The sequence below is a fragment of the Nannobrachium achirus genome (genome assembly GCF_963921795.1).
Source record: "Nannobrachium achirus genome assembly, chromosome: 8".
In the NCBI taxonomy this organism is placed as follows: Eukaryota; Metazoa; Chordata; class Actinopteri; order Myctophiformes; family Myctophidae; genus Nannobrachium; species Nannobrachium achirus.
The window spans coordinates 53,940,050-53,964,517 of record NC_137817.1 but is presented as its reverse complement, the minus strand read 5'-3'; the positions used below and the strand labels follow the sequence as shown (position 1 = coordinate 53,964,517).

Below are 24,468 nucleotides of genomic sequence, written 5' to 3'. Positions count from 1 at the left end.
TGGCATGCAACAATCTAAAATATTAAACTATTTGAAATGTTATGGTACGACTAGGTAGATGGATAGATAAACTGATAAGATATTAGAGAGAGAGAGAGAGAGAGAGAGAGAGAGAGAGAGAGAGAGAGAGAGAGAGAGAGAGAGAGAGAGAGAGAGAGAGAGAGAGAGATATGCATCTGGGCCATTGGGCCCCCAAAAAAGAGAAGAACAAGGATGGGGGTTGATGCTGTAGCCTGATGCAGGTGTAAGACCTGTTGTTTGTATTGTGTGTTATAGGTATAAGTGTGCCAAAATGCTTGCATTTCGGGTGTTTTAGGAGATTTGTCCCCCCATTTTTTTCCTGCCCCACCTAGTGCTGAAGGCTAGATTTGGCCCTGGGACTCATGATGGTGTTGAAGAGGACTCAGAGATTGACTCCTGAAGCATTTGACATGGTGGATCATTATTTGGATTCCCGTTTTTTTTCAGAGTCAAAAAAAAAAAAAATTCAAAACTTTTTTTTTTCAAAACTTTTTTTTTTTTTTTTTTTTTAAATGCAATGCAGAGTCAAAAAAAAATGTCAAAAAAGATTTTTTTTTCAAAAAAATTTTTTCAAAAAACTTTTTTTTCAAAAACTTTAAAACTTTTTTTTCAAAAAACTTTTTTTTTTAAAAACTTTTTTTTTTTCAAAAACTTTTTTTTTCAAAAACTTTTTCTTTTTCAAAAAACTTCTTTTTTTTCTGGAAAAACCCCACTAGATGCGCCCCTGAGCAAACAGAGGCCGTTTTGGTATTGCAGCTGGAGAGCCTCATTATAGTAGAGCTAGAACAAACAAAAAGAATGGTCAGAGTGTTTTTTGAGGGTTAAAACCTGTCTAAGACTCAATTTTGAGCATATATTTATACAAAAAATATAGTTTTAAAAGCATGGTGTAGGCCCTTTAAGGCCAAATTAAACATTTTAGATTTTTTTTTAAAATATCGGTTATCGGTACCCCGACTTGAGCAGTTCTTTATGAGGTTTCCCCCGGGAGTTGATTTCAAACTTTTAGTACATGTTATTACACACAATGGTGAAGAAATTCCTTGGTAACGATTTAGTTCACAGATTGGTCAAATATCTGATCAAATGCCCTTACTAAGAGGCAAACACTGTGAAAATAGCTGATGTGAGCTTGGAGATCTGTTATTTTCACAATATTTATCTGTGAAACCGAGTCCTACAAAATGTAATGCCTCAACTCCTACACTCCAAGTGCTTGTCAGAGTGTGTGTGTGTGTCTGTGTGTGTGTGTGTGTGTGTGTGTGTGTGTGTGTGTGTGTGTGGGGGGGTCCGTGGTCGCTCAAATGCAGAATAAATAATGGACCTTGATATGAAAAAGGTTGAAAATAACTTAATTTATAAAGCAATAACCTGTCATCTCCTTACACTCTCCATTTCCAGCCATAGGTCTCCTCTTTTTAGGAGTTGAAGTCCTACAGTTAACGCTTTTTGTTCATAATTTACTGCACTCTTTGTCTTGTTCTTTTAGCTTAAACTGTCTGTACCGTTTAATTGTAATTTTTTTTATCTTCTAACTTTCTCCTGTTTTTAACTTTCATTTAGACAAATTATTTTTGCTTAATTTTATGAAGTGCTTTGGGCAAGATTGTATTATCCATAGTTTTGTGTTTTTGGTTTCTGTCCTGTCCTTAAAAAAGTCATGGAGTTTCATTCCAATTCCAAACAGATGAAACTAAAGACATTAAAATGTCAGACATAAAACACACACACACACACACACACACACACACACACACACACACACACACACACACACACACACACACACACACACACACACACACACACACACACACACACACACACACACAAAGGTTAACGCCTTCTGACGTCACCGCCGAAACTCGCAGCAGTCGGATAATATTATGGAAGACAATCACCTGCAGCCAGCCAGGACAGGACCTTTGTCGCTTCACACACACGCGCAAAAAAGAAGAACCGATCTACAAGCTGACGGTCCGGTTTCTCTTCACACATTCACGGTCCAACCTGGGGCATGTCGGCTTGTAGATCTGTGCGTGCTGTCACTGTGCAAGTTCCGGGTTGAGATAACTTTCTACTATCATTCCCTATGAACTTTCCTCTCTAGGCAACATAGTAACCACTTGTAGCGAGTTGTAGCGAGCTGGTGGAATTATGATCAACGCGGACGACATGGACATAGTGCCGTTAAAAACCTTTGATCAGGTCAGTTCAATACATTGGTTACTCAATGATGAAATGATCCATGCGGGTTATATTATAGCGGTCTGTCTGTTGACTGTGTACATTTGCTGCTGCTGACATTGTAGACTAAATGTAATGCAAATAAACGTATTTCCTAGGCTGCGCCATATTACCTGCCCATGGCATGTATGTTATCAGCGACCGTCATGTTTCATGAAGGTTGGGCTGGGCATCGGGATTGATACTATTTGTGGCGTGAAAGCCCTTGCGCAACCAATAATAATAGGCTAATTAAACAGCAGGGCTTTAGCGCAAGATTAAGCGACATTTTACACATGTATTGATTGAATAGGCTACTGTATTTGCAGTTCTCATATAAAAAGCACAGTATACAGTTACAAACAGAGTAAAAAGAAATAGTAAACAAATCATAAACATAACAGTAAAAAACATTTTCAGTAAACACATTCATTAATTTTACTCAACTTTTTAGATCGAATTGACGCTTAATAGATGTTATAAATTACAGTATTCTAAAAGAAAAAGGAACTAAACATTGAATGGGTCAATATAGGCTATATTATCCATTTATGACTTGAACAACCTGTAGTATTTTCTTCCTTGTACTACAGTATGTGATGATGAGACCCAGGGAAATTATATAATATATGTTAATTAGACCAAAGGGGAATATAATGGATGTATGGATGAAACTGTCATTCTTATTGTTTATTGCTTATGATTTCATGTTTGATTTAAGGCTGGAGATAACGATCAGGAGCGTGGGAATGGGAATGGGAACTGCAGCAATGGTGATGAGACAGAAAGGGTGCCGGTGAGTTTTCCTCTCACTGCTCCTTTGGAATTTACATTGTTTAATTGAACGGAGTTGGACACAATAGTAGGCCTATATCTGATCATTATGAGGATGTCTAATAGCCTACTTTACGCCAGATTTAGCTTGAGGTTTGGTTCTTTATTTGAGCTCTGATGTGTTGTGATCAGGCACGTGCACACATAGACATCAAAGGGGGCTTGAGCCCCTTCACTTTTATGTCTGTAAAAAGTGCCCTCGCCAGACCATGAATGCAGTTTTTTGCTATGGTGCAAGAAATGCAAATGCCCCCTCTTTCCATGCCATACCTGAAGGTGGCATTCAAGAGAATTGCCTTGTCCAAACTCTCCTGAACTTGAATGCAGCATCTTTTGTTGAAAGAATTCTCTCTCTGTGTAGAAATCCATACTTTACGCCACATCTCCAGTATTGACTCAATTATGCTTAGTTCAGTGTGGTATCACGCACAGAAAATAGTTGACCTCCAAACTCACAACATGTCGCAGCGCGACGCGTTGTGAGCTTGGAGGTCTGCTATTTTCGATGTTTCCACCAAAAGTTTAGACATTTCAGCCCCTTCCTCTAACATTCTCTGCACATCCCTGGTTGTGATGATGAGCTGTGTGTACTTGCCACTGCTGCGTGTGTGGACCTGTTAATTTGTCTCCCCTCAGGGCTGCTCACTGTTCCCACAGATGGTGTTAGAAGGCTGGGTTCCTTGGCTGTGATTGTTACTCGCATACCATAGGATCAGAATAGATTATATCGTGATCCCTGTCATGCTTTACAGTAGTCAATACTTTATGCTTTTTGGAGGGAGAACACAGGTAGAGATGTTTCCTGTTGTTTTATTTCATTTGATAAATGAAGCAAAACTCTATTACTTTCTATTGAAACGGCATTGCTCTAGTAGTCCATCATTTCTGGAGCTGACGCTAGGGCTGTCACAATTATTACATAATCGTCTAATCGTGATTATTTGACATTATCGCAATTATTTTTGTCATAATCGTCATAATTGTGAATGTTGAAAAATGTCAGAAATAGTGGAAATAGCAGATCTACAAGCTCACAACGCGTCACATCGCGACGCGTTGTGAGCTTGTAGATCGGCTATTTCCACTATCAATGTTATTTTTTAAGTAGTAAGTTGTCAAATATGTCAGTAATTTCTTTGTATATTTAGGTTTTGTGTCATATCTGCCATGTGCAACTTCAAAGCCTAAAAGCCAAACAGAAATGTAATTGTCAATGACAAAAACAATTAAATCGTTAATCGCCAATTATTTGAGTGACAATTAATCGTCATGTAAAATGTCATATTGTGACAGCCCCTAGCTGACGCACAAGTAGGCAAGTTCTTACCGTTAGCCAAATAAACCAATATGTCAAAGTAGATTTAACATTTTACTTCAACAAATGGAATACAGTTAAACTTGGTGTTTAAAGGCTCCGCTTTCAGAGATGTTCCCTGAATTTTGTTCAAGCAGCTTGCTTGGCAAAATCAGCGAATGTTAAGCAAAACCTAAGCTAATAGTCAGGGAAAGTTAGCAAAAATCCTGTCAAATCTGGGAATAAATTCCTTACCAAACAATTTCTTCACCAATGTGTTCGTAAAAGGTGTCTAGTAACATATCTAACAAAGATTGAAATTCAACATCCCTAGCAAAATGTTTTACAGCTAGGGTAATTCTGGGTCTCATTCACTTACTATACACTGTACTATAAGGGGGGAAAGAAATCACTCCTAAAAATATGCTTTAAGTGGGATGTGAGGGGTCTAACTAGGTGTTTTTAATTATTCTGAATCCATTGCAAGCATTTGTTTTGCACGAAAAACATTCCTTGGGCCAAAAATGGACCCCATACACCTTGTGAAAAGTGATGACTCATCACTAAACCATCGTTTTTTTGCGTCTGATTTTGGCCCAATGAATGTTTTTCGTGCAAAACAAATGCTTGCAATGGATTCAGAATAATTAAAAACACCTAGTTAGACCCCTAACAACTTAAAGCATATTTTTGGGAGTGATTTTTTTCCCTTATAGTATAGTGTATAGTAAGTGAATGAGACCCAGAATTACCCTAACTGTCAAACATTTTGCTAGGGATGTTGAATTTCAATCTTTGTTAGATATGTTACTAGACACCTTTACGAACACATTGGTGAAGAAATTGTTTGGTATGGAATTTATTCCCAGGGTTTTATTAAAATTCCCTGACTATAAGCAGCAGCGGATGCGAAGCAGGTAGCAAGACAAGCAGAGCTATAGCGAATGCAAGCCGTATTTAAAGAAGCCTCCCTTACAGAGCGTGAGAGCTCTGATTGGAGTATGACAGTGTGCAGGGGCGTCACAAGGGGTAGGAAAGTGGGACTGAGTTACTAGGGCCCAAGTTGGAGGGGCCCTAGTAACTTTAGCTATTGAAAAATAGCAGATATACAAGCTCACAGCGCGGCACCGAGTGCCGCGCTGCGAGCTTGTAGATCTGCTATTTTTGAAAAGTCGTGAAAATGTGTGCAAATCTTTGAATATATGTATTTTTTTAAGCGAACATTTGTAACTCAAATTTTGCTTCAGGGGTAGTCCCTGGAACTAAATATTTTGAGATGGGGGTCCGTGGCCAAATTCATATCATTTTGGGGGTCCTTCACGTGAAAAAGTTTGAGCATCACTGACATGGAAACATTGGTTTCTTGCACACATTTTCACAATTTTTCAAAAATAGCAGATCTACAAGCTTGCAGCGCGGCACTCGGTGCCGCGCTGTGAGCTTGTATATCTGCTATTTTTCAATAGTTAACATTCATGGGGGGCCCGCAGTGAATCCTTGTACCCAGGGCCCAGAATTTGGTGTGACGCCCCTGACTGTGTGACGTAATGACCAGTTGAGTTGTGAATGAAAAATAGGAAAGGAGCTGACTGACAGCTGATCACAGCTGAGGTAGGCGAGACTCGCATGTCCTGGAAGAACTAATGCTTTGCTTCATTTATGTTAGGTTATGTTTTTGTTCATACTGAGAAAAACTGTGGCGTAATTAGAGATGCTCTGATTGCGTCAAATCCATAAATTCTTCTTTTTATTGTGTTACTGTAGCAACATTTATATATTTCATGATTCTTCTTACAAAACATTTACATTGTATATTAAACATTAGGAGATTGCAGGCTGAGGTCCTTTAGTATCCAATTCAACTTGTAGGAGTTGAAGCTGAGGTTACATTCAGTCCCACAGATAAGTATTGTAAAAATAGCTGATCTAGCTTGTAGATAGGCAAAACCGATACCGATCAAAACGATAGAGGCATTATCGGCCGATCGCGATCACTCACCGATCAATCGGCACATCTCTAGGCGTAATGCAACCCTATACCAACGGGGATACTTTTGATAATTCCACTGTGATACCTAACCGTCTCAAAACATGTTAAGTTACAAGTTTGTGGAATAATTGTCTGTACTCTCTCAAGACAGATTCTCTGGACAAAACAGAGAGGGCGCTGTTTTTCATTTGACGATGGGTTCCCAGATTGGTTTGGCTGTAATGTAATATACAGTATGTCAATATTGAGGAAGTATCTCTTGAATGACGACGTCACAGTTTAGTGTCATGCTGCTCTCTCTATTGGAATGAGGAATTCATGTGAAATGTGTCATAAGGATGGACTGTCCCTCTTAAAATGTGTAGGAGTAGATGTTGTAATCCTGTGGAAAGTGACGTGTGTCTGTGATTTGCTCAGCTCAATGGAGAGACGAGCGCCTCTGTGCACACAGCGGAGGAGGGTCAGATTCACGAGTCCCACAAGCAGGTTTGAAGCATTTAATACAGTATTTATGTTCACATGTTGTTATTATTCTATTAAACATCACACACAAGTATCTATCTATCTATCTATCTATCTATCTATCTATCTATCTATCTATCTACAGTATCTATCTATCTACATCAGGGGTTTTCAAAGTGGGTGACGGGGCACCCTGGGGTAGCCTAGTAAACTGACTCCTCCCATCTTCAGTTCGAATCTGCAGAATCGAATCGCATTCGAATGAAGGCAGGAAGGGAGACTGGTTTACGAGGCTAACCCTGGGGTGCCGTGACAGCAGTCCAGGGGTGCCGCGAGATAATTTGATAATATTTGGAATTTATTTGGACACTTGAAAAAATATTTAGTATCATTTTAAACTTGAAGTACAAAGTTATTTTCAGTCAATGTTTTCCTCGCAACATAATCACTAAAGTCAGTCGGGCAGAAACCTTGTATCTCCAAGTTTCAAATGTGTGCAAAGCCCTGCTTCATCATACAAGACCGTCGCACAAAACTAGTGAAAATAGCCGATCTACTAGCACACAACGCCTCGCATCGCGAGGCGTTGTGTGCTTGTAGATCTGCTGTTTTCACTAGTTTAGTACATTTTATAAATGATAAATACAAAACGAACGGTTTTGGGCATACAAGGTTTCCACCCGACAACGACGATATGCTGTGAGTGAAAATTATAATGTAGGGGTGCCTCGGATTAAAAAAAATATTTATGGGGTGCCCTGAGACAAAAAAGTTTGGGAACCCCTAATCTACATTATTTATCTATCTATCTGTCTGTCTGTCTGTCTGGGGTGTCGCGATTTATCATCCCACAATTATACTCATAACAAGAGGTGACCGTGCTTTCGCCATGGTTGCCCCTAGGCTTTGGAACGACCTTCCCCTCCACATCAGATTTGCCCAATCCATTGAGGTTTTTAAGTCCCTTCTTAAGACTCACTTTTTTTTTATTTGGCTTTTAATCACAGTTGAGCTTATGTTTTATTTTGCTTTAAAATGTCTTTTTGTCTGTTCACATTGTATTGGGTTGTATTGTTGTATTGTTTTCCTGAGGCATTGTTTATCTCTTGTTGTACAGCACTTTGGTCGACACTGACGTTTTTAAATGTGCTATATAAATAAAGTTTGATACGTGTCTTCCTCCGTAAGGGATTTTGGAAACCGTCTCCGGTCACGTTCAGTTAAGAGCACTGATGAGGGTACGCTCGTTGATGCTCGTTAATGTTACACGTGTCACGATTTTCACAACTTAAGTGACCCTCACTGGTATTATAGATATTTTTTGGTTCGAGCTGTTGTTCATAACTAGTCTACACTTGTTTGGTAAAGTCCAGATGACAACAACATGACTATGTTACTGGAATTTATATTCCTACAGTATTTATATTGTACAAATAATTTTGCTCCGGATGTTGTGTTGTTCCTAGAAGAGCGCAGTGTACAGGATGAAGAAAGAGATGAACAAGAAAGTGTGGAAAGTCCGGGTGTGGATGGTGTTCATCGTCCTGCTGGTTGTCCTCATCCCCATCGTTGTTGTCATCTCCATGGCAATTTGCGCAGGTGAGCTCACGCAAGGAGGGAGTTGGTCAAGCCTAGGTTTGGGATCCTTTAGGATTTTAACGATTCCTATTGGGGGTTCCAAATGGACCGCTACAGGTCTGTACCTCTGAGAGTGTACAAATGGAACTGAATGGACCCGTAAGGTACACTCTCAGAGTTATGGTGGTCCTTGAAATGAAAAGGTTTGAAAACTACAGGTATTGTAATTGCATAGCAGTCCATGTAACCAGCTCTGACAGTGTGATAAAACTGGTTCCAAATGTGATGGAACCCATTCCATTCCTGTTCCTTAATGTTGGATCCGGTTCCCCTGGTTCCTCCGGTTCTGGGTCCCAAACCCTAGTCAAGCCTTGGAGATTATAACTGAGGGCTAGAGCTAAAATAAGGATCTGGGCAGAGACTCCTTGATGGGGAAGGGTCTGATTGATCGGATGTTGTAATTGCCCTCTATAACAACAATTTAAAATGTAAAAACACCTTAAATCAGCGGTCTTCAATGTTTTCAGGCCAGGGAGCCCTTATAGTCCGGGAAAAATGGGGGTGAACGTGGATTTGCCTGTTAAAGTTTTTTTCTCAACTGATTCTTGTAGCTTGGGGTCACCTCTTAAGGATTCAAGAGGATGACCAGTGATATCCATTGAGCATTTTGTATTATTAACCCCTTAATGCCTGAAACATGGGCTCCCATTGACTTTCTATACAGGAGGAAAATACCCAGAAAAAGATTATTTTTCGGGGTATTTAAGGAGGATCTGAGGGGTCTAACTAGGGGTTTGTCTAGTGGGCTAGAAATAGCCTCAGAAAACAATACACGTATGGGTGAGTATTCATGTTAGTCGGAGGCCTTAGGGTTTTTTTCTCGTGCTAATCAGTTTAAAAGTGCAAAATTTTGCACAGATGTAGCTCAGGGCATGCTCTAATGATTTAGCTAGGTCGGCGACCTTCGGGGTCACCACAACACCCACAAAACTCTGAAAAGTGATGACTCATCACTTTTCATCACTAAAGTCGATGGGAGCCCAACTTGATTTGGCCGCTGTGGCGACCCCGAATGTCGCAGACTCGGGCACCCTAGCTAAATCATTAGAGCAAGCCCTGAGCTACATCTGTGCAAAATGTTGCACTTTTAGACTGATTAGCACGAGAAAAAAAAACCTAAGGCCTCCGACTAACATGAATACTCACCCATACGTGTATTGTTTTCTGAGGCTATTTCTAGCCCACGGAATGTTTTTTTGTGCAAAACAAATGCCTGCAATGGATTCAGCATCATGACAAACCCCTAGTTAGACCGCTCAGATCCTCCTTAAATACCCCGAAAAATTATCTTTTTCTGGGTATTTTCCTCCTGTATAGAAAGTCAATGGGAGCCCATGTTTCAGGCATTAAGGGGTTAATAATAAAAAATGCTCAATGGATATCACTGGTCATCCTCTTGAATCCTTAAGAGGTGACCCCAAGCTACAAGAATCAGTTGAGAAAAAAACTTTTACCGACGAAACCACGTTCAGCCAAAAATCACCGTTTTTTTCCCGGACTGAGAGATTAAGCAGGGACCCCCACTACATATTGGATAAATGTGTGATGCAGATTTTCATTGATTTCATAGATAGATTCATAGACTTATTTGACAGCATCAGTCTATGTTGGATTCGTGTTTTTAGTTAACTTGACCTTTCACTCTGTACTTGGTCTGCTCTTTTTTACCTCTACACCAAACCTATTTGCTGCGAAGCGTTGAGAGCCTGTAGATCTGCTATTTTTGGCTAAAGTTCTCCTCAGAATAGGGATGCAAGTTGTTAATTTAAAAGAATGATCCTATCACAAAGATTTGGTGGCCCCCCTATAGTAACTTTGAGGACCCCCTAGGGATCCCGGACCCCCTGTTGAATACCCCTGCCTTAAATATTTTAGAAAATAGTTCATCTTTCACTCAATAGGGGCCACTCCAGTCGCAAGTTGATGATGTCATTTGTCCATGGGTGGTCCAGCACTATGACATGTATGGAATGCATGTGCTAATAAATAGTATTTGAAATATTGCTTTGATGCTCATATTAACCGTAGGAAGTATTAAGCGCCTTCCCGACGGAGTGTGGTCGCCGCGTCCTAGTAATTAATTTTCAAATAGAGGCGGGCGGTTGTTTTGGCCGTGCAGAGAAGTTTAGGGGCGGCGAGGCGAGCGGGCGCGTGCTCGTTCGTGCATGCGCACGCGGGCGGTGAGAGCTGGATTGTGGTTATCTTTGTGAAATACCGCGTGGCGTTTACTCACTGAGCGAGTGTGTTTGTGTCTCACTGCGCCGCGTTCCCCGCTGATCCTAGCGGGAGCCCCCGCGGCAACCATGCTCCGTCTGGGCCCGTTAGTTTTTTTTATTTTATTAGAACATGAATTCCATACATTCCATAGGACTGGACCACGCATGGACACATTATAACATCATCAACTTGCGACAGGAGCAGTCCCATGGGTTGCATTTGTAGTCCTAAACGGCCATGTTGAGGACCAACATAGTGTAGGTGTTTCAATTTGTCAGTCTGATTGGCATAGAACTATGTTTTACGCCAAAAGATGAACTATTTCTAAAATAAGGAGGTGTTAATTAAGGCATAATTGACTGAACAGTGTTTTCCCTGGTCAGCGCTCCATGAGGACGTGGATGACAAGTATGATCCGACATCGTTTAACATCTCTCGCCACTTCAACGGAAGCTTCCAGGTGACAAATGAGATCTTCACAGAAGAGCTTCTCTCACCGTCATCCAACCGGAGCCAGACCCTGGCTGCTGCACTTCGACAAAAGGTTTGGTCCTCCAAGCCAATTATGTTGTTTATGCATATGAATGTATATGAATGGACACACACACACACACACACACACACACACACACACACACACACACACACACACACACACACACGATTACTTCTGGAAATGTTACCAGATACACTGGGACATACTGTATGCATTTAAATTATTTAGAACAATGGATTTCTTTTTCTTTCTTTCTTTTTCAGTCATAGCTAAAAAGTATTTCATAGAGATGTCTTTGATCTCCTCTCACTGGCCTGCATGTATTGACTGTCGTTGTTTGTTTAATTTCATAGAGATAGCTTTGATCTTCTCTCACATTGTTTCTTTGCTCCACCCAGCTGGCTGGTGTCTACAGTGCTTCACCCGCCCTGGGGCGATACTTCTCCAAGGCTAACATCTCTTCTTTCAGGTAAACACATCCTCCCTAGAGTGTCAATGCATACAGTATTGAATACATACAGCTTTGTCTAAAAAAAAGTTGAATATATTCTAGATATATTGTGTTTTAATTCAGATTTATATGGCATACAGCACATGAAAGTCAAAAATCCATATCTCAAAATATTACAATATTACACAAGACCACTCAAAACAATTAGAGAAATGTCAACCTTCTGAAGTCAGAGTTTCTTGAAGTAGTGTGAAATCTCTGCAGTGATGATTTGGGATGCTATGGCATCTGCTGTTTGCCCATGCTTTTTTGCACAATATTCTAATCTTTTGAGACAAAGCTATATTTATTGTGGTGGTTCTCAAAGTGAGGTCCAAGACTCCAGGGGACCTCTGGGGTTACTTGGGGGAGTTCCAAATGGACCCTTACAGGTCTGTAACTCTCAAGAGTGTACAAATGGAACCAAGGGACCATTTGTTATGGTGGTCCTTGAAATGAAATGTTTGAGAACCAATGGTATTGCAGTTGTATAGCAATTGAAGCCGAAGTTGGCATACTAGCTGCTCTAACAATGTGATAAAACCGGTCCCGGAAAAGGTATCAAATGTGATGGAACAGATTCCAGTTCCTCAATCTTGGATCCGGTTTCTCCGGTACCGGATCACAAACCAAATATTTGCTTCCATCATCAAGTGTGATACAACTTTCACGCTCTTCGTGTGTTTCATTTTGACTTAATTCACCAGACATCTACTGGTTGTTGTGCAGACTGTGTTTGTTTATGTCCAGCCAACGGAAGTGATCCTGTTTCGTGCCGTCATGCCCATCGTGCCATGAGCTATGATGCTGTTCTAAAATCAGCTTGGGTGGTTTTGACATTTAAAATAAACGAACCTTGCGCTTTGCTTTGCTTTCTCTCTCTCCATAGGAATGGTTCAGTCATTGCCGAGTATGGTCTGAAGTTTCTCTTGCCCAAAGACCACGGAGAGCTGCGGAATTTCACATTGAGTCGGGAGATGGTGTACAACGTATTCAGACAGTATCTCTACGACCAGGAGACTGAGGACCCGCTGTACATCGACCCGGCTTCCCTCGACATGTCATGAGAGGTGAGAAGTGACTGTGTTGTGGAAAACCTCTGGTCTTATAAAGCATTGTAGGTCGACGTTTCTCTGACTCAGAGTGGTGGTAGGCAACAAAGACGTCACAGACAGGGAGGCAGTCACTTATTTGGAGTGCATATTAGACAACAAATTATCAGGAGAGAATATGGCATTGAAAGTAGAGTCTCGACTCAGGTGGATCAAAGAGACCTGAAAATACTAGCATCAGCCCTAGTTCAATCAATGTCATTTCGACTAGGGCCAGGCCTGCACTTCCTGGTATTCCAGCACCCCTTATGTCCTCAAAACAAAGTTACGGACCTCCCAAAACAAAATGATTAGATCCTTAAAGGACAACTTTGTTTTTTTACAACAAGGGTTCATATTTTAGATTGTAATTAGAAAAATGAAAAAGTGAGTGTTAAAATGTTTTCATTTGCTTCGTTCTATTGTTTTATCGCGTTTACCGTGCTAAAATGTGGGGCATGCGTACGCATGGGGGCATGCATACAAGTGGCTAAATATGTCCTTTTAGACACAATAAGCCAGCAGTGTCTTTATTGCTATTTACTGTAACACTTCTAGCCCCCATAAGTCACATCCAACCATGAAAGGCTTCGTTGTATCTTGGGAATGGGCATATTCTGTGTAAAATGACATATTTAGCCACTTATACGCATGCCCCCAACCACTGAAATAAGAATCTCTAAAACAATAGAAAGAAGTAAATGAAATAATTTTAACACTCATCTTTTATATTCTTTAATTAGAATCTAAAATATGAACCCTTGTTGTAAAAAACTAAAGTTGTCCTTTAAACATCTTCTCTCTGCACATTTCAGTAGCCTAAAGTGGCTTCGAGTCGAGGAGAGAGTATCAGAGCGCTCATGGAAATGTGTATGGTTCACAGAATTGCGAACAGTGAGGTACCAGGTCAAGTACTTTGTAAATAACGGAAACACCCATCGGTATAACACCAGAGGTAGCACTAGTACTACAGACTTTGTACCATACAAATTTAACAGCTGTAAGGGTAAGAGTACGTTCCTATACTCAGCAGCTGTCATGTGGAATGGGCTTACTAAAAGTCTTAAATCCATAGTCTCTGAATGATCCATAGGCTGAATGAAAACAGTGTTTTTTCATAACTATGCCCTATTTGTAATATCACAGAGATAAATCACTTTTATGTATTATTGTTGTGTATCGAACAAAAAACATCTTTGAAAGGACCAAACTGGAAATAAGCCTACAAGCGTTCTTGTGTTCATCCTTTTGGCTATTTGTATGCAACAACAACAAGAAAATCCCCAGTAATTCAGGGCCCAGAATGTAGTTGCACATCCTTAATGATGTATTTTCAACTGATGTGTTGATCAACACTTAAAGGTCAATACATGTGCTTTGCGTGATGTGTCAAACGTGTCTAACAACATTGTAGGTTTTGAGCAGTCATGCTGTCTGCAGCATGCCAACAGCGCTGCCACAAACTGTAAACAAGGACGTTTATGTGGTCTTGTGCATCACTGTGATGTCTACCTTTACACTACCAGTGATGTACGTGACTACCTTTTCCCCCTTTATGCTCTTGGGAAGACATTTTATATTGAAAAAATACAGTTTGCTGAGGTTGAATGACTTGCATTGCGGACCACTGTTTTATCTAAACAGTGTGTCGTGGCTCGTGGACCAATTTTCATGGGTTGTGAGTAAACATCCCTTTATTTTTTGTGTCCTACATTTTTTTTAAATTATATATACTAGAAGCTCGGCCGCCCGAGCGTCTAGTCGGCGCCCTGGCCAACTCGGGAACAATGTAAATAGGGGATGAATGCCCCGCCCTTTAATGCAAACCCCATTATACCTGTTGTCATAGGATCTGTTTTGACCATCTGTTTGCCTGTGTCCATTTATGCCCATATATGGAGTTATCTGTCTGTCTGCGTCCATTTTATGCCCATATATGGAGATCTCTGTAGGACCTGTATTGACCATCTGTTTGCCTGTGTCCATTTATGCTCATATATGGAGCCCCACCCTTTAATGCAAACCCCATTATACCTGTTGTCATAAGAGCCGTTTTGACCATATGTTTGCCTGTGTCCTTTTATGCCCATATAGAAACATCAGAATACGTAACCATGGCATTTTTTGTTGACTCATGTGGCGTACGTGATCTCAGAGCCTTTTATGATGTGATGTCACAATGAGTCAGCGCTTGCGCCGATTTCCTCCGGAACAGCCTGATGTCAACAATCAGCCCCGCATAAGGAGATTCCGAACGTTTCGCGCCGGTTCGGGAAAACCGCGCGTCGGGTCGTGTCGAGGCCCGGCACTGCACTCCGCGCCGCGGCGGGGAACGCGCGTGCCGAATCTGAAGCCGGTGGGACGAACGGTTCTCGAGATACGCGGATTACAGACAGACACACACGCAGACACGCAGAGACTTCTCGCATATATATATATATATATACACGCAGAGACTTCTCGCATATATATATATATATATATATATTATATATATATAATTTTTTTTTTTTTTTTTTTTTCAAATATTCAAGATTCACAATTTTAAAATAAAATCCATTAATTAGAGTGGAAAAATAAACTTTTACTAAGCAGTGAAAGTTGGCTATCTACAAGCTCACAACACATCGCATCCTAATGTTTTGTAGATCATCTATTGTTACTAGTTTGGGTCCTGGGGAGACATCAAATTTCTCTCGAGCTAAAACGTTACAGCAGGCAGGAAGTTGACTTTTGAACATACCCACAACGTCTGTGTTGTCATGTGCTACATCTTTGCCACAGGATGTCACCGTGAAGACTATAAGATGAACATGTGATCCAAACACCACAAGACAAGATTGCACAGCTTCCTGGATGTTCCATCAAAGAAGACGGTGCGAAAAGTGCACTTCTTGTTCCAAGAATATGAAGGAAATGAGGTTTGTGATCGCTTAAGGTAGACATTGGAATGAAGCTTTCCTTTCTTTGAATCTGAATCACCCCAATTAACCCAGGACTACTGAACTGACAATGCACCTGGACATACTGTATTGACATACAGTATAAAACAACGAGACGTTTCAGAACACATACAGACAGTAGACCATTGATACTCAAACATCTTTAGCCTACTTACATTACTACATTACACAAATACCGTAATCATCCAGGAAGGGAAAACTGCATGCACTCATCCAGAGCAGCAGAAAGGATGAGCCTCGGGAAGCGCAGAAAAGTTGATGCAGAGAACCGGCAATTTCACCCAAAATGGACGGATGCTTCCGCTTTAATTTTACCATTCAATGCCACTTTGTTTAATTTGACAGAAAACAGTGTCAGTTGTTCAGATCGACAACATAAGGCACCAATGAAAGACAGAAGTTATCAAGTATCATTAATATTGTAATTTTATCAACTGGCCCCTGGCCTCATGACATTTTTGAACAATACTCCAACTGGTTCAATACCATGAAGGCACACTCTCTTGCAGGAGTCTTGTGGAGAGGTCTCATGCCATTTTTTTGTAATGTAACCCGCAGGTTCAGCTATTTGAGTATCCCTGCAGTAGACTATACTGTAGCTACAGTGTGCATTGGGCAGACCAACAGCAGACTGAGAAAGCCTAGACATTTCTTTTTACATATTACTGTTTCCATGTTTTGGCTTACATTGTCTGATGAGAACTGTTGAGGAGCTGACTCTCCAAGGTGTCTTGAACTGAACTGGAGTTCATTCTTATGTCTTTCTTTATTGTTTTTTCCAATCCTTTTAAGGAGAAACAGCACCACCTTTGAGACATAAACGGTCCTTCATTGTAGTCAGTTGTAAATGTAAGCCTACATAAATGCAACCATGTAACTCAGGTCTTTTTAAGCCTATGAATGTAATGTTTTAGACAACAATGGCAATGTTGTAATGTACGTGTCAAAAACTGGCCAAGTGAGCTTTGGCTCAAACTTTTCAGGTGAAAAGGGGTAAATACAGAGGTTTTATTACTGTATATTTTATTTTTGTCTTGTAAAGTGTATATAATTGATGTGAAGAAATCTTGTGAAATGAGCGGATCTTTTCCACTGCCAAGTGTAATCAATGTAATCTAACTTGAATCTGGCACATAACTGCATATACTGTATAGTACTCAGGATACACAGTATAAGCAGATACAATACCGTGTATGTATATATCAATAAGCTATATATATTAGTTTTGGGTACAGGGAATATTTATATCTCTTTCAATCGTGATGTTCTAAAGAATTACAACTTGCACTATTAAAATGGATGTATTATTTGTTTTATTTAAGTTATATTTTGGAAGTTTGGTCTGATAACCTCCTTGAACTGTCGGTCTTGAGCAGTACCCATGAGTGACCACTAGAGGGCAGGCGGGCTCCAAGTTCATGTATCTAAAATTATCATAAGGAAGTTGGCAACTGTTGCCATCTCACTCTCTCTCTCTCTCTCTCTCTCTCTCTCTCTCTCTCTCTCTCTATCCACTCGATATAATAAAACACCTCACATACTGTAGTGGCATACTGAGGAGTAGGGGGATTGTTATTGTTATTTTTTTATATTTTATCAAAGTGAGTCCTTATTTTCATGTATTTCCGTTAAGGCGTAACAGAAGTGGGATTATTTCTTTCCTTTTTTTCTTCAAAATGACACAAATTTGATTTTGTATTGTGACTTAAAGCGGCATTATGTAAACATCTTTATGGTAGAATAAGTTATTGTTAATGTGTTGGGTGTTGGGATATTGAGTGATTTAATAAAATAATACAACTGTGTAAAAGCTACAGATTGATGGTGAAGGATAATTATCTCTTCCATGTGATGACAAAGAAGTCCAGTCAAAACTCGCCTGCTATTTTGTGTTGACGACGACGTGCCACTGAAGCGTTATTGGAAATGACACCCGAGCTCCAGGCGGAGCCGCTCGATTGTCCACGACACTGCAAGCGGCGCGAAGGCCAGCGGACCTTGGTCCTGCTCTTGGCCGGCGGAGCGCCGCGCGAGTTACGAAGCCGTGGTGAATGCAATCGTTATATTTATCGGCCTGGGCAAGCCCACGATAAACGCCCTGTCCAAGCGACTACAATGGAGCGCTCCCTAGCTCCGCTTCAGCCAATCAAAAGCTTCGGTGGGCGGGGTTTCCCTGGAGCTCGGGTGTCATTTCCAATAACGCGCCACGCGTAATGTCATTATGTAAATAGTGTAACAACTTTGCATATTATAGGCCTATGTCATTTCTGAAAGTAGTGCAGCTGCTGCCCACAAGCTACTGGGAAATGTATTTAAGCTAGCAGCTTAGGTACTAATAAGCTACTGCCTAACATTTTGTGTACTGTATATAGAGCCGGCTACAGGATAGTACAGTATGTGTTGGAATCATTTATGCGTCTTTGTATAAAGGTATTTCCTTGTTAATGCAGTTTTTTTCCTTGCATGTCACATTTATAATTTTGCTGTGTTAAATGAATGACCAATGACAGCAATGAACCAAGTCAATTTTCTTGAATAGTAAACATTCCAGATGCTCTGGAACACTCGCCAGTCAGTACTGTACAATATACTTCCTGCAATGCCATGGAATCCTTGGCGAAAAATAAATATTGTGTCACTGTTTCTATAGTCAGGAAACTCTGAGGGAGGTTGATAGCCTTGGTTTTCAAGAGTTAAGTATGTTAGGTATTGATGCTTGTAACCCGTAATGCACCAGGATATTCCACTTAAAGCCTTATTGTTTCTGTCACATCCACTAAGCATACCTTTTCTTTCTAAGAAACACTGGGTTTTAAAAAAAGAAGAAAAAAAAAAAAAGCTTCGGCCTATTCCATAGTGAAATATACCTCTGGTCTTGTATGATGTCTGGAACATTTTCTGAGCACTAGCTATGGGTTTGACCTTTCACCTGTTAGAATGGATTGTAATAAATTATAGCCAAATAGATTATCTACAATTTGAAGCTTATTTATATGCTTTTCCGCTTGCATGTTGTTCAGAATGGGAGCAGCAAAGTACATTTTAAACATGGAAAATTATCTCATATCTTATACGTCGAGGCTCTGCAGTAATTCTGTTGAGCAATCTTTCACCTTGAGGCGGTTGCTTCAGCACAAACAAAACAGTTGGGCGTATTCAAAATGCTATTTCAATAGTTTCCTTTGAACTTTCATAAACAGAGTAAATTAATACTTGTGCTGGCCCCTGTATTGTATTTTCATACATTCATTGTTGAGCCACTAGGTAGTGCATTTATGTTGTCACTGGTGAAAATTGGGCCTAATTAAGGGAAAATTAGGAACACCTGTAGGGCCGGTAACCGGTCTTCTCGCCAAAAATCCAACTCGCCAAAATTGTCCACACTCATTGGGCAGGCTTGTCAATGCTCCTGGATTTGCCAGGATGATTGGCAATTACATCTACTATGTTAAATATTTTCTGGGGGAGGACCCCCAGATGAGAAGTCATTATTAAGGATGTCTTAATTGCTTCAGTCATCAAATCTGTACGCCTACATTTGGCATTTTAAGGCTGAAATTGTAGCCATGCTAGTAAAGCAAGCCTGATAAAAGTATCAAACATGCACAAAATTCAACAGAACACAGGAAAATATATCTGTTAAGAGGTTTTGGGGGAAGGACCACCAGACCCCTGTTGGGGAGTTCCGTGCACCCCCTAACAAATAAATCTCCTGGATTCTCCTGGACTGACAGTCCAATGTTGACAACCCTGCTCATTGGCGAGGTGTCCTAGCAAGTTGATTTGGCGAGTTGGAAATGTGGCGAGTGGACCTGTATTCGTAGGGCCTACTCAGAACTCCTTTTAGTCCAGAACTCAGAAGTTTACAAGTTGTAGCTAAAGATAGCAGAGGTTCGATCGCCACTCTTTTTGTGATCACCATAGGATCATTGCTTGTGAGTTTGTGCATTCCTTTCTTTGTGCAAATAATAATTTGTTGTATTTGTTGACTTAGGCTACAGTTGTGTGCCTTTTTCTAGACTTTGTAGCTTAGCTTTCTTACACCTGCATGCTTAATGTGTATAGCAGTGGTTTTCAACCAGTGGTCCTTGAGGGGGTTCCAGGTGGTCCCCAGGAAATTCAGTTCTGACAAGCAATAAAACACAGTTTAGAAAATAAGAAGGAGACCAAAATAACTTTGGTGTAAGTGCAAATATCAACAGATATACACATACAAACACAAGACACAGTTATGGCAAATGAGGTGATATAGGGGAAGGCTTTCTTGTAAAGTGTTTTAAAGATGACAGAGTATTTGCTTTTCTGATTGCCAAGTGTAGGGAAAAAAGGGAGAACTTCATAATGAGGGCTGAATAATACGTTAAATGTGTTTTTGACATTGTTTTGTAGCAGAAGAGGTGTTCAAAATCCCAGGATGATGATTTGTTAGACGGTTAATAAGGCAGCCATTGCTATTAAAGAAATTAAACACACCCTGAATTAAACTACACAACATTTCACCACACACACTTTACTGTTGTCTTTTGTAATAGTTGACCTTAAAGGACGACTTTGCCACTTTTCAACCTATCTTCATAAAATAGGTCCTCACTAATGTTCATAATAAAATGGCACAAAAGAATTCTACTCGGTCCAAGTCTCTTAGGAGAGCTGTATGTAGGAAGTTCAGAAACCCATCATCCCGTGACATCGTTTGACAGATTTTTTTTAAACAATATTTTTGAAAGAATATTTAGATATTTATCATCGCGAGAACAATGGCTTCCACTTTTCAGTAATAGAAATAGCTTGGATTCCCCATCGATGATGTCACAAGATGATGGGTTTCTGACCTGCCCACAGCCCTCCTCTGAGACACAAACCAAGTAGAAAAAAGAATATGCTATTTTATCATGAACATAAGTGAGGACCAATTATATGAAGATTGAAAGATTGAAAGTGGTGAAATCGTCCTTTAATGTCAAAGGTTGTGGAGGTTGGTTAGGTTTCACAGCAGAGAGTGACCCTAGGTCAGTGGGTTCACGGTGTGTAGTAGACTTAATAGATGCGGTAGACAGTCCTTCTCTTTGCAACCGGGCGGCCACCCTTACATCTTAATCCTATTTACAGTACAGTATATGTAAGCAGCTAGTGGTCTTTACTATAGCAAGAGCCCTGAGCGTTGATAGCCGGTTGATTTTAGCCACCTAAACCTTCATTGACCGGGGTCACCTATGGAGCAAATCTGGCGAGCCATCGCAAAGAAAGGGCGACGCCCACTTGGTCTGTCTCTCTTCCTTTGAATGGCGCAGCCATCATAGCCTAGCTCAGCTAGAACATCCCAGCCATGTTAAAACAAGGAGGGAATGTATATCTATACAATCTATACGCAGTTACTAGTAGCTGCATTGTATATAGGCTGGCCCCAGGCTACAGCCATCATTGACTCGAGAGATTGCCCATGGAGTGACCTCTTTATCTTTGTGGTGAATCCTCAAAACAGTAATAAAAAAAAAACTATAAAAAACATGGACAGCACTCTTATAAATCTATGCATTAATGCAGTAGTTCTCAACCTGTGACCATACATGAAGCTAGATAGCATTTTTAGTTTTTTTGTATTGATTAGGTGTGTGGTCTACCTATGTTATTGTTTTTCTAGATTGATATTCCTATGCATTTGTTATATTGTTGATGTATTGACGCATTATCTTGCTTATTATACTTCCTGCTTATTGTATTAAGTCACTTTGGATTAAAAGCGTCTACTAAATGCCTAAATTGTAAATTGTGGGTCAGGACCCCCAGGGGGGTCCCCACATAATTTTGGGGGGTCCCCAAATGACAATGAAGTGATAATTTGAGGACTTTTTAGACCTTTTTAATACCTAAAAGAAATAAAACAGAGAAATTACCATTAGCGCATCAAAAGTAAGCAACAAGCTAAACTATAAAAACATTGGCCAAATTGTCAAATAATATTGGAGGAAAAAATTGTGAAAAAAGCCGATCTACAAGCTCACAACACCTTGCTTGTGATATTGTAGATCAGCTATTTTCACCATATTTATCAGTGGAATCGACTGAAACTAAACACCACGCCTCAACGCCTACAATTCCAAGTGCTTGTCAGGGACTCAGTGTGGGGGGGGTGCATTTAAGTTAAGGCATAAGAGCTTAAGACAAAACTTAAGACAATCAAAATAGAGCCTTCAGAGTCGATAGTGCAATACCCATTCTCATAGTGATTGCCTCCAAGCGCGATAGAAACGCGAGGAAGCTATTCGCAAGCTTGTCTATGAAGGGAGCGCTCGTTTTATGGTTAGATGTCACAGTTATTGTCCACGACGCTCAGTTATTGTCCACGACATTGCAAGCGGCGCGAAGGCCAGCGGACCTTGGTCCTGCTCTTCGCCCCCGAGCGCCGCAGGCGCGAGTGGCCGCGAAGAGCGGGCCAGGGCCGCCGGCCGCGCGAGTTACGAAGCCGTGGTGAATGCAATCGTTATATTTATGCCCAGGCCATAAGGCCTGGGCAAGCGCACGATAAACGCAATGATAATTGGGTTTTGGTGCACCTCGCGCGGTCCAAGTGACTACAACCGAGCGCTCCCTACGTCCGGTTCAGCCAATCACAGGGGGCTTGGGGGAGACCGGAACCAGACCGGAACAGGGACAGCCTTGCGTATACGCCAGACGCGATAGAAACACATCATATTGATGACATCAGGGATCTCCATACTGGGCATAAAAGGGTCCTATTAATAACACTAGAAATTCGCGGCCGCTGTGCGGCCGCTCCATTCCTAGGACTTCGCGCCCTCCGGGCGCTCAGGCAGGACTGCTCTATATTTGATCAACATAAGGGTTAGTCTGCACTACACTGTCCCTGCCACCAGGGGACACAGTAGGCCTACTACACTCATAAGTACACTGCACCGTGGAACTATTTGTAAGTCTGTGTTTCGGCCGGAAGGTTTATAATGGACGTACTATGATGTAATTCGCGTCATAGCATTAAATTATTGTTTTGTTTAATTGTACATCGTGCAAGTACAATACGTTCAGGGAAAGCAGCTAGGAATGTAGGGGGGAAATGCGGCGATGTATGTGTGAAAGGAGGAATCTGTAGAAGCAGTGGTGTGAGAGTCTATCAATGACATGCTTAAACAACACCAGGAGCTGGCCTGTCAATTAGTAGTGAAGATTGGGGATGTTTATATATGGAAATTTGTAGATTTATACATATTCTTTTTTTGGGAATCTCTGACCAAGCTGACTTTACTCAGCGTGCATTTCAAGTTTAAAAGATTAAAACTGTTTAGACTGGAATGCAGCCTCAGAATTCACGTGACAAACTTAACGTGACAAAAGTTGGCATGCGCAAATGTGCATCGTCATGGCAACGGTTTGCGCTGTGGGTGACATTTTATAAAAGTTGCTAAGGTGACCGAGGGACATCATTTGAGAGGTGCATAGTCGCGTAGACAGAAACAGACATAGCTACTCTTGACAGAGCAGCTATGGAGGTGGAGATCTCGGGGCTTTCCCATACAGAGCGAAGTGGGTGTACAGAGCTTCTGAGAACATTGTCGCAAAGTGACTTGGAGTCACTCAGTAGCACAGTCACTAATAACATTATTACAGTGGAAAAGAATGCCCCAGAAAAGGCCATAGACGTGATTCTCTCTTACACCACGGATGCAGAGGAGCTCCTGAAACGCAAGAAGGTGCACCGCGACAGCATATTCAAGTACCTCGCCAAGGAAGGGGTCTTCATGTCGCCCAGCAGCGAGAAACACCAGCTCGTGAAAAGGACACTGATGTTTTGGTCATCGGGGAAAAGCCACAGCCAAAGACCAGCGTTACCCGCGCCACGGTCTGCCGCACAGAGCTCGGCCGTAGCCACGAGGGAGAGCACTGGAGCCGGGTTTGACCCATTTGCCCTCGGCAAGCAGTTCTGCCAGTGGTTCTTCCAGCTCCTGAACAGCCAGAACCCCTCGCTGCAGGCCAAGCAGCCTCAGGGCTGGGGGCCGCAGCTCTTCTGGCCAGACGCTAAGCTAAGTCTCCTGTCGAACACCGACAGACAGCAGCAGGTGGATGATTTTCAGGGAGCTGAGTTGGTGAGCATGCGCCTGTTGGCCCTGGCTAAGGAGGAGCAGCTAGTCTTCAGCCCCAACCTGCCGGATGGCCTGCAGGCGCAGGCCGACCCGCACGGCCTGGTGCGCGTGGCCGTGGCAGGGACCATCCACAGAGAGGGAGCCTGCCTGGGGGTCTACGAGCAGGTGTCTGGCCTCATCCGCGCTCCGCTGGACAACAGCTGGAAGATCAAGTTTGTCAAGCTGAAGATCGAAGGCCAAGGGAGCCAGAATGCTCTGCCCGAACCCCCCGGAGCAGCACCTGGCCTAGGATGGAACCAAGCAGCAGCTCTTCAATAACACCATGTTATTTATGAAGGCTTTGTTGTTTGTTGGGAAGGGGAAGGGGTCTTCCCAACAAACATAGATCTAGAACACAGATTTCATAGCTCTAGAACACTCGGAATGAAAATTCACCGCTTTTTTTGATTTTTCTTTTACAGTCTGTGTGGTACATAAAATAAAATATAATGGCCTACAAAAAAAGGTACCAGCTGAAATAATGCTACGACTCTCAATTGAGTTTATTGGAATAGATTTTTGTTGTAAACAAATCTGTTTTTTTTTTCTTCAGAAAAATAAACTGTAAATTTTTGATACTTAAAACTTTTAAAAATGGGTTCTGTTGACTC

At 41.3% G+C, this 24,468-nt stretch overlaps 2 protein-coding genes across 2 annotated transcripts; both read left to right on the top strand.

Annotated features, from left to right (window-relative positions):
- Positions 1-2,146: 2,146 nt before the first annotated feature.
- c15h3orf52 (chromosome 15 C3orf52 homolog) lies at positions 2,147-12,735 on the top strand (the record flags this gene model as incomplete). The annotated part of the gene is made up of 7 exons (XM_080731988.1): positions 2,147-2,229; positions 2,969-3,043; positions 6,783-6,851; positions 8,294-8,426; positions 11,066-11,226; positions 11,577-11,647; positions 12,558-12,735. Exons 1-7 carry the CDS (start codon positions 2,179-2,181, stop codon positions 12,733-12,735), a joined length of 738 nt encoding a protein of 245 aa, XP_080588114.1. The 5' UTR covers positions 2,147-2,178.
- A 10,486-nt stretch (positions 12,736-23,221) lies between these two features.
- On the top strand, positions 23,222-24,136 carry LOC308290212 (uncharacterized protein C3orf38 homolog; the record flags this gene model as incomplete). Its single annotated transcript, XM_080731987.1, has 1 exon — positions 23,222-24,136. The coding sequence occupies one exon, from the start codon at positions 23,222-23,224 to the stop codon at positions 24,134-24,136; it is 915 nt and encodes a 304-aa protein (XP_080588113.1).
- Positions 24,137-24,468: the final 332 nt, after the last annotated feature.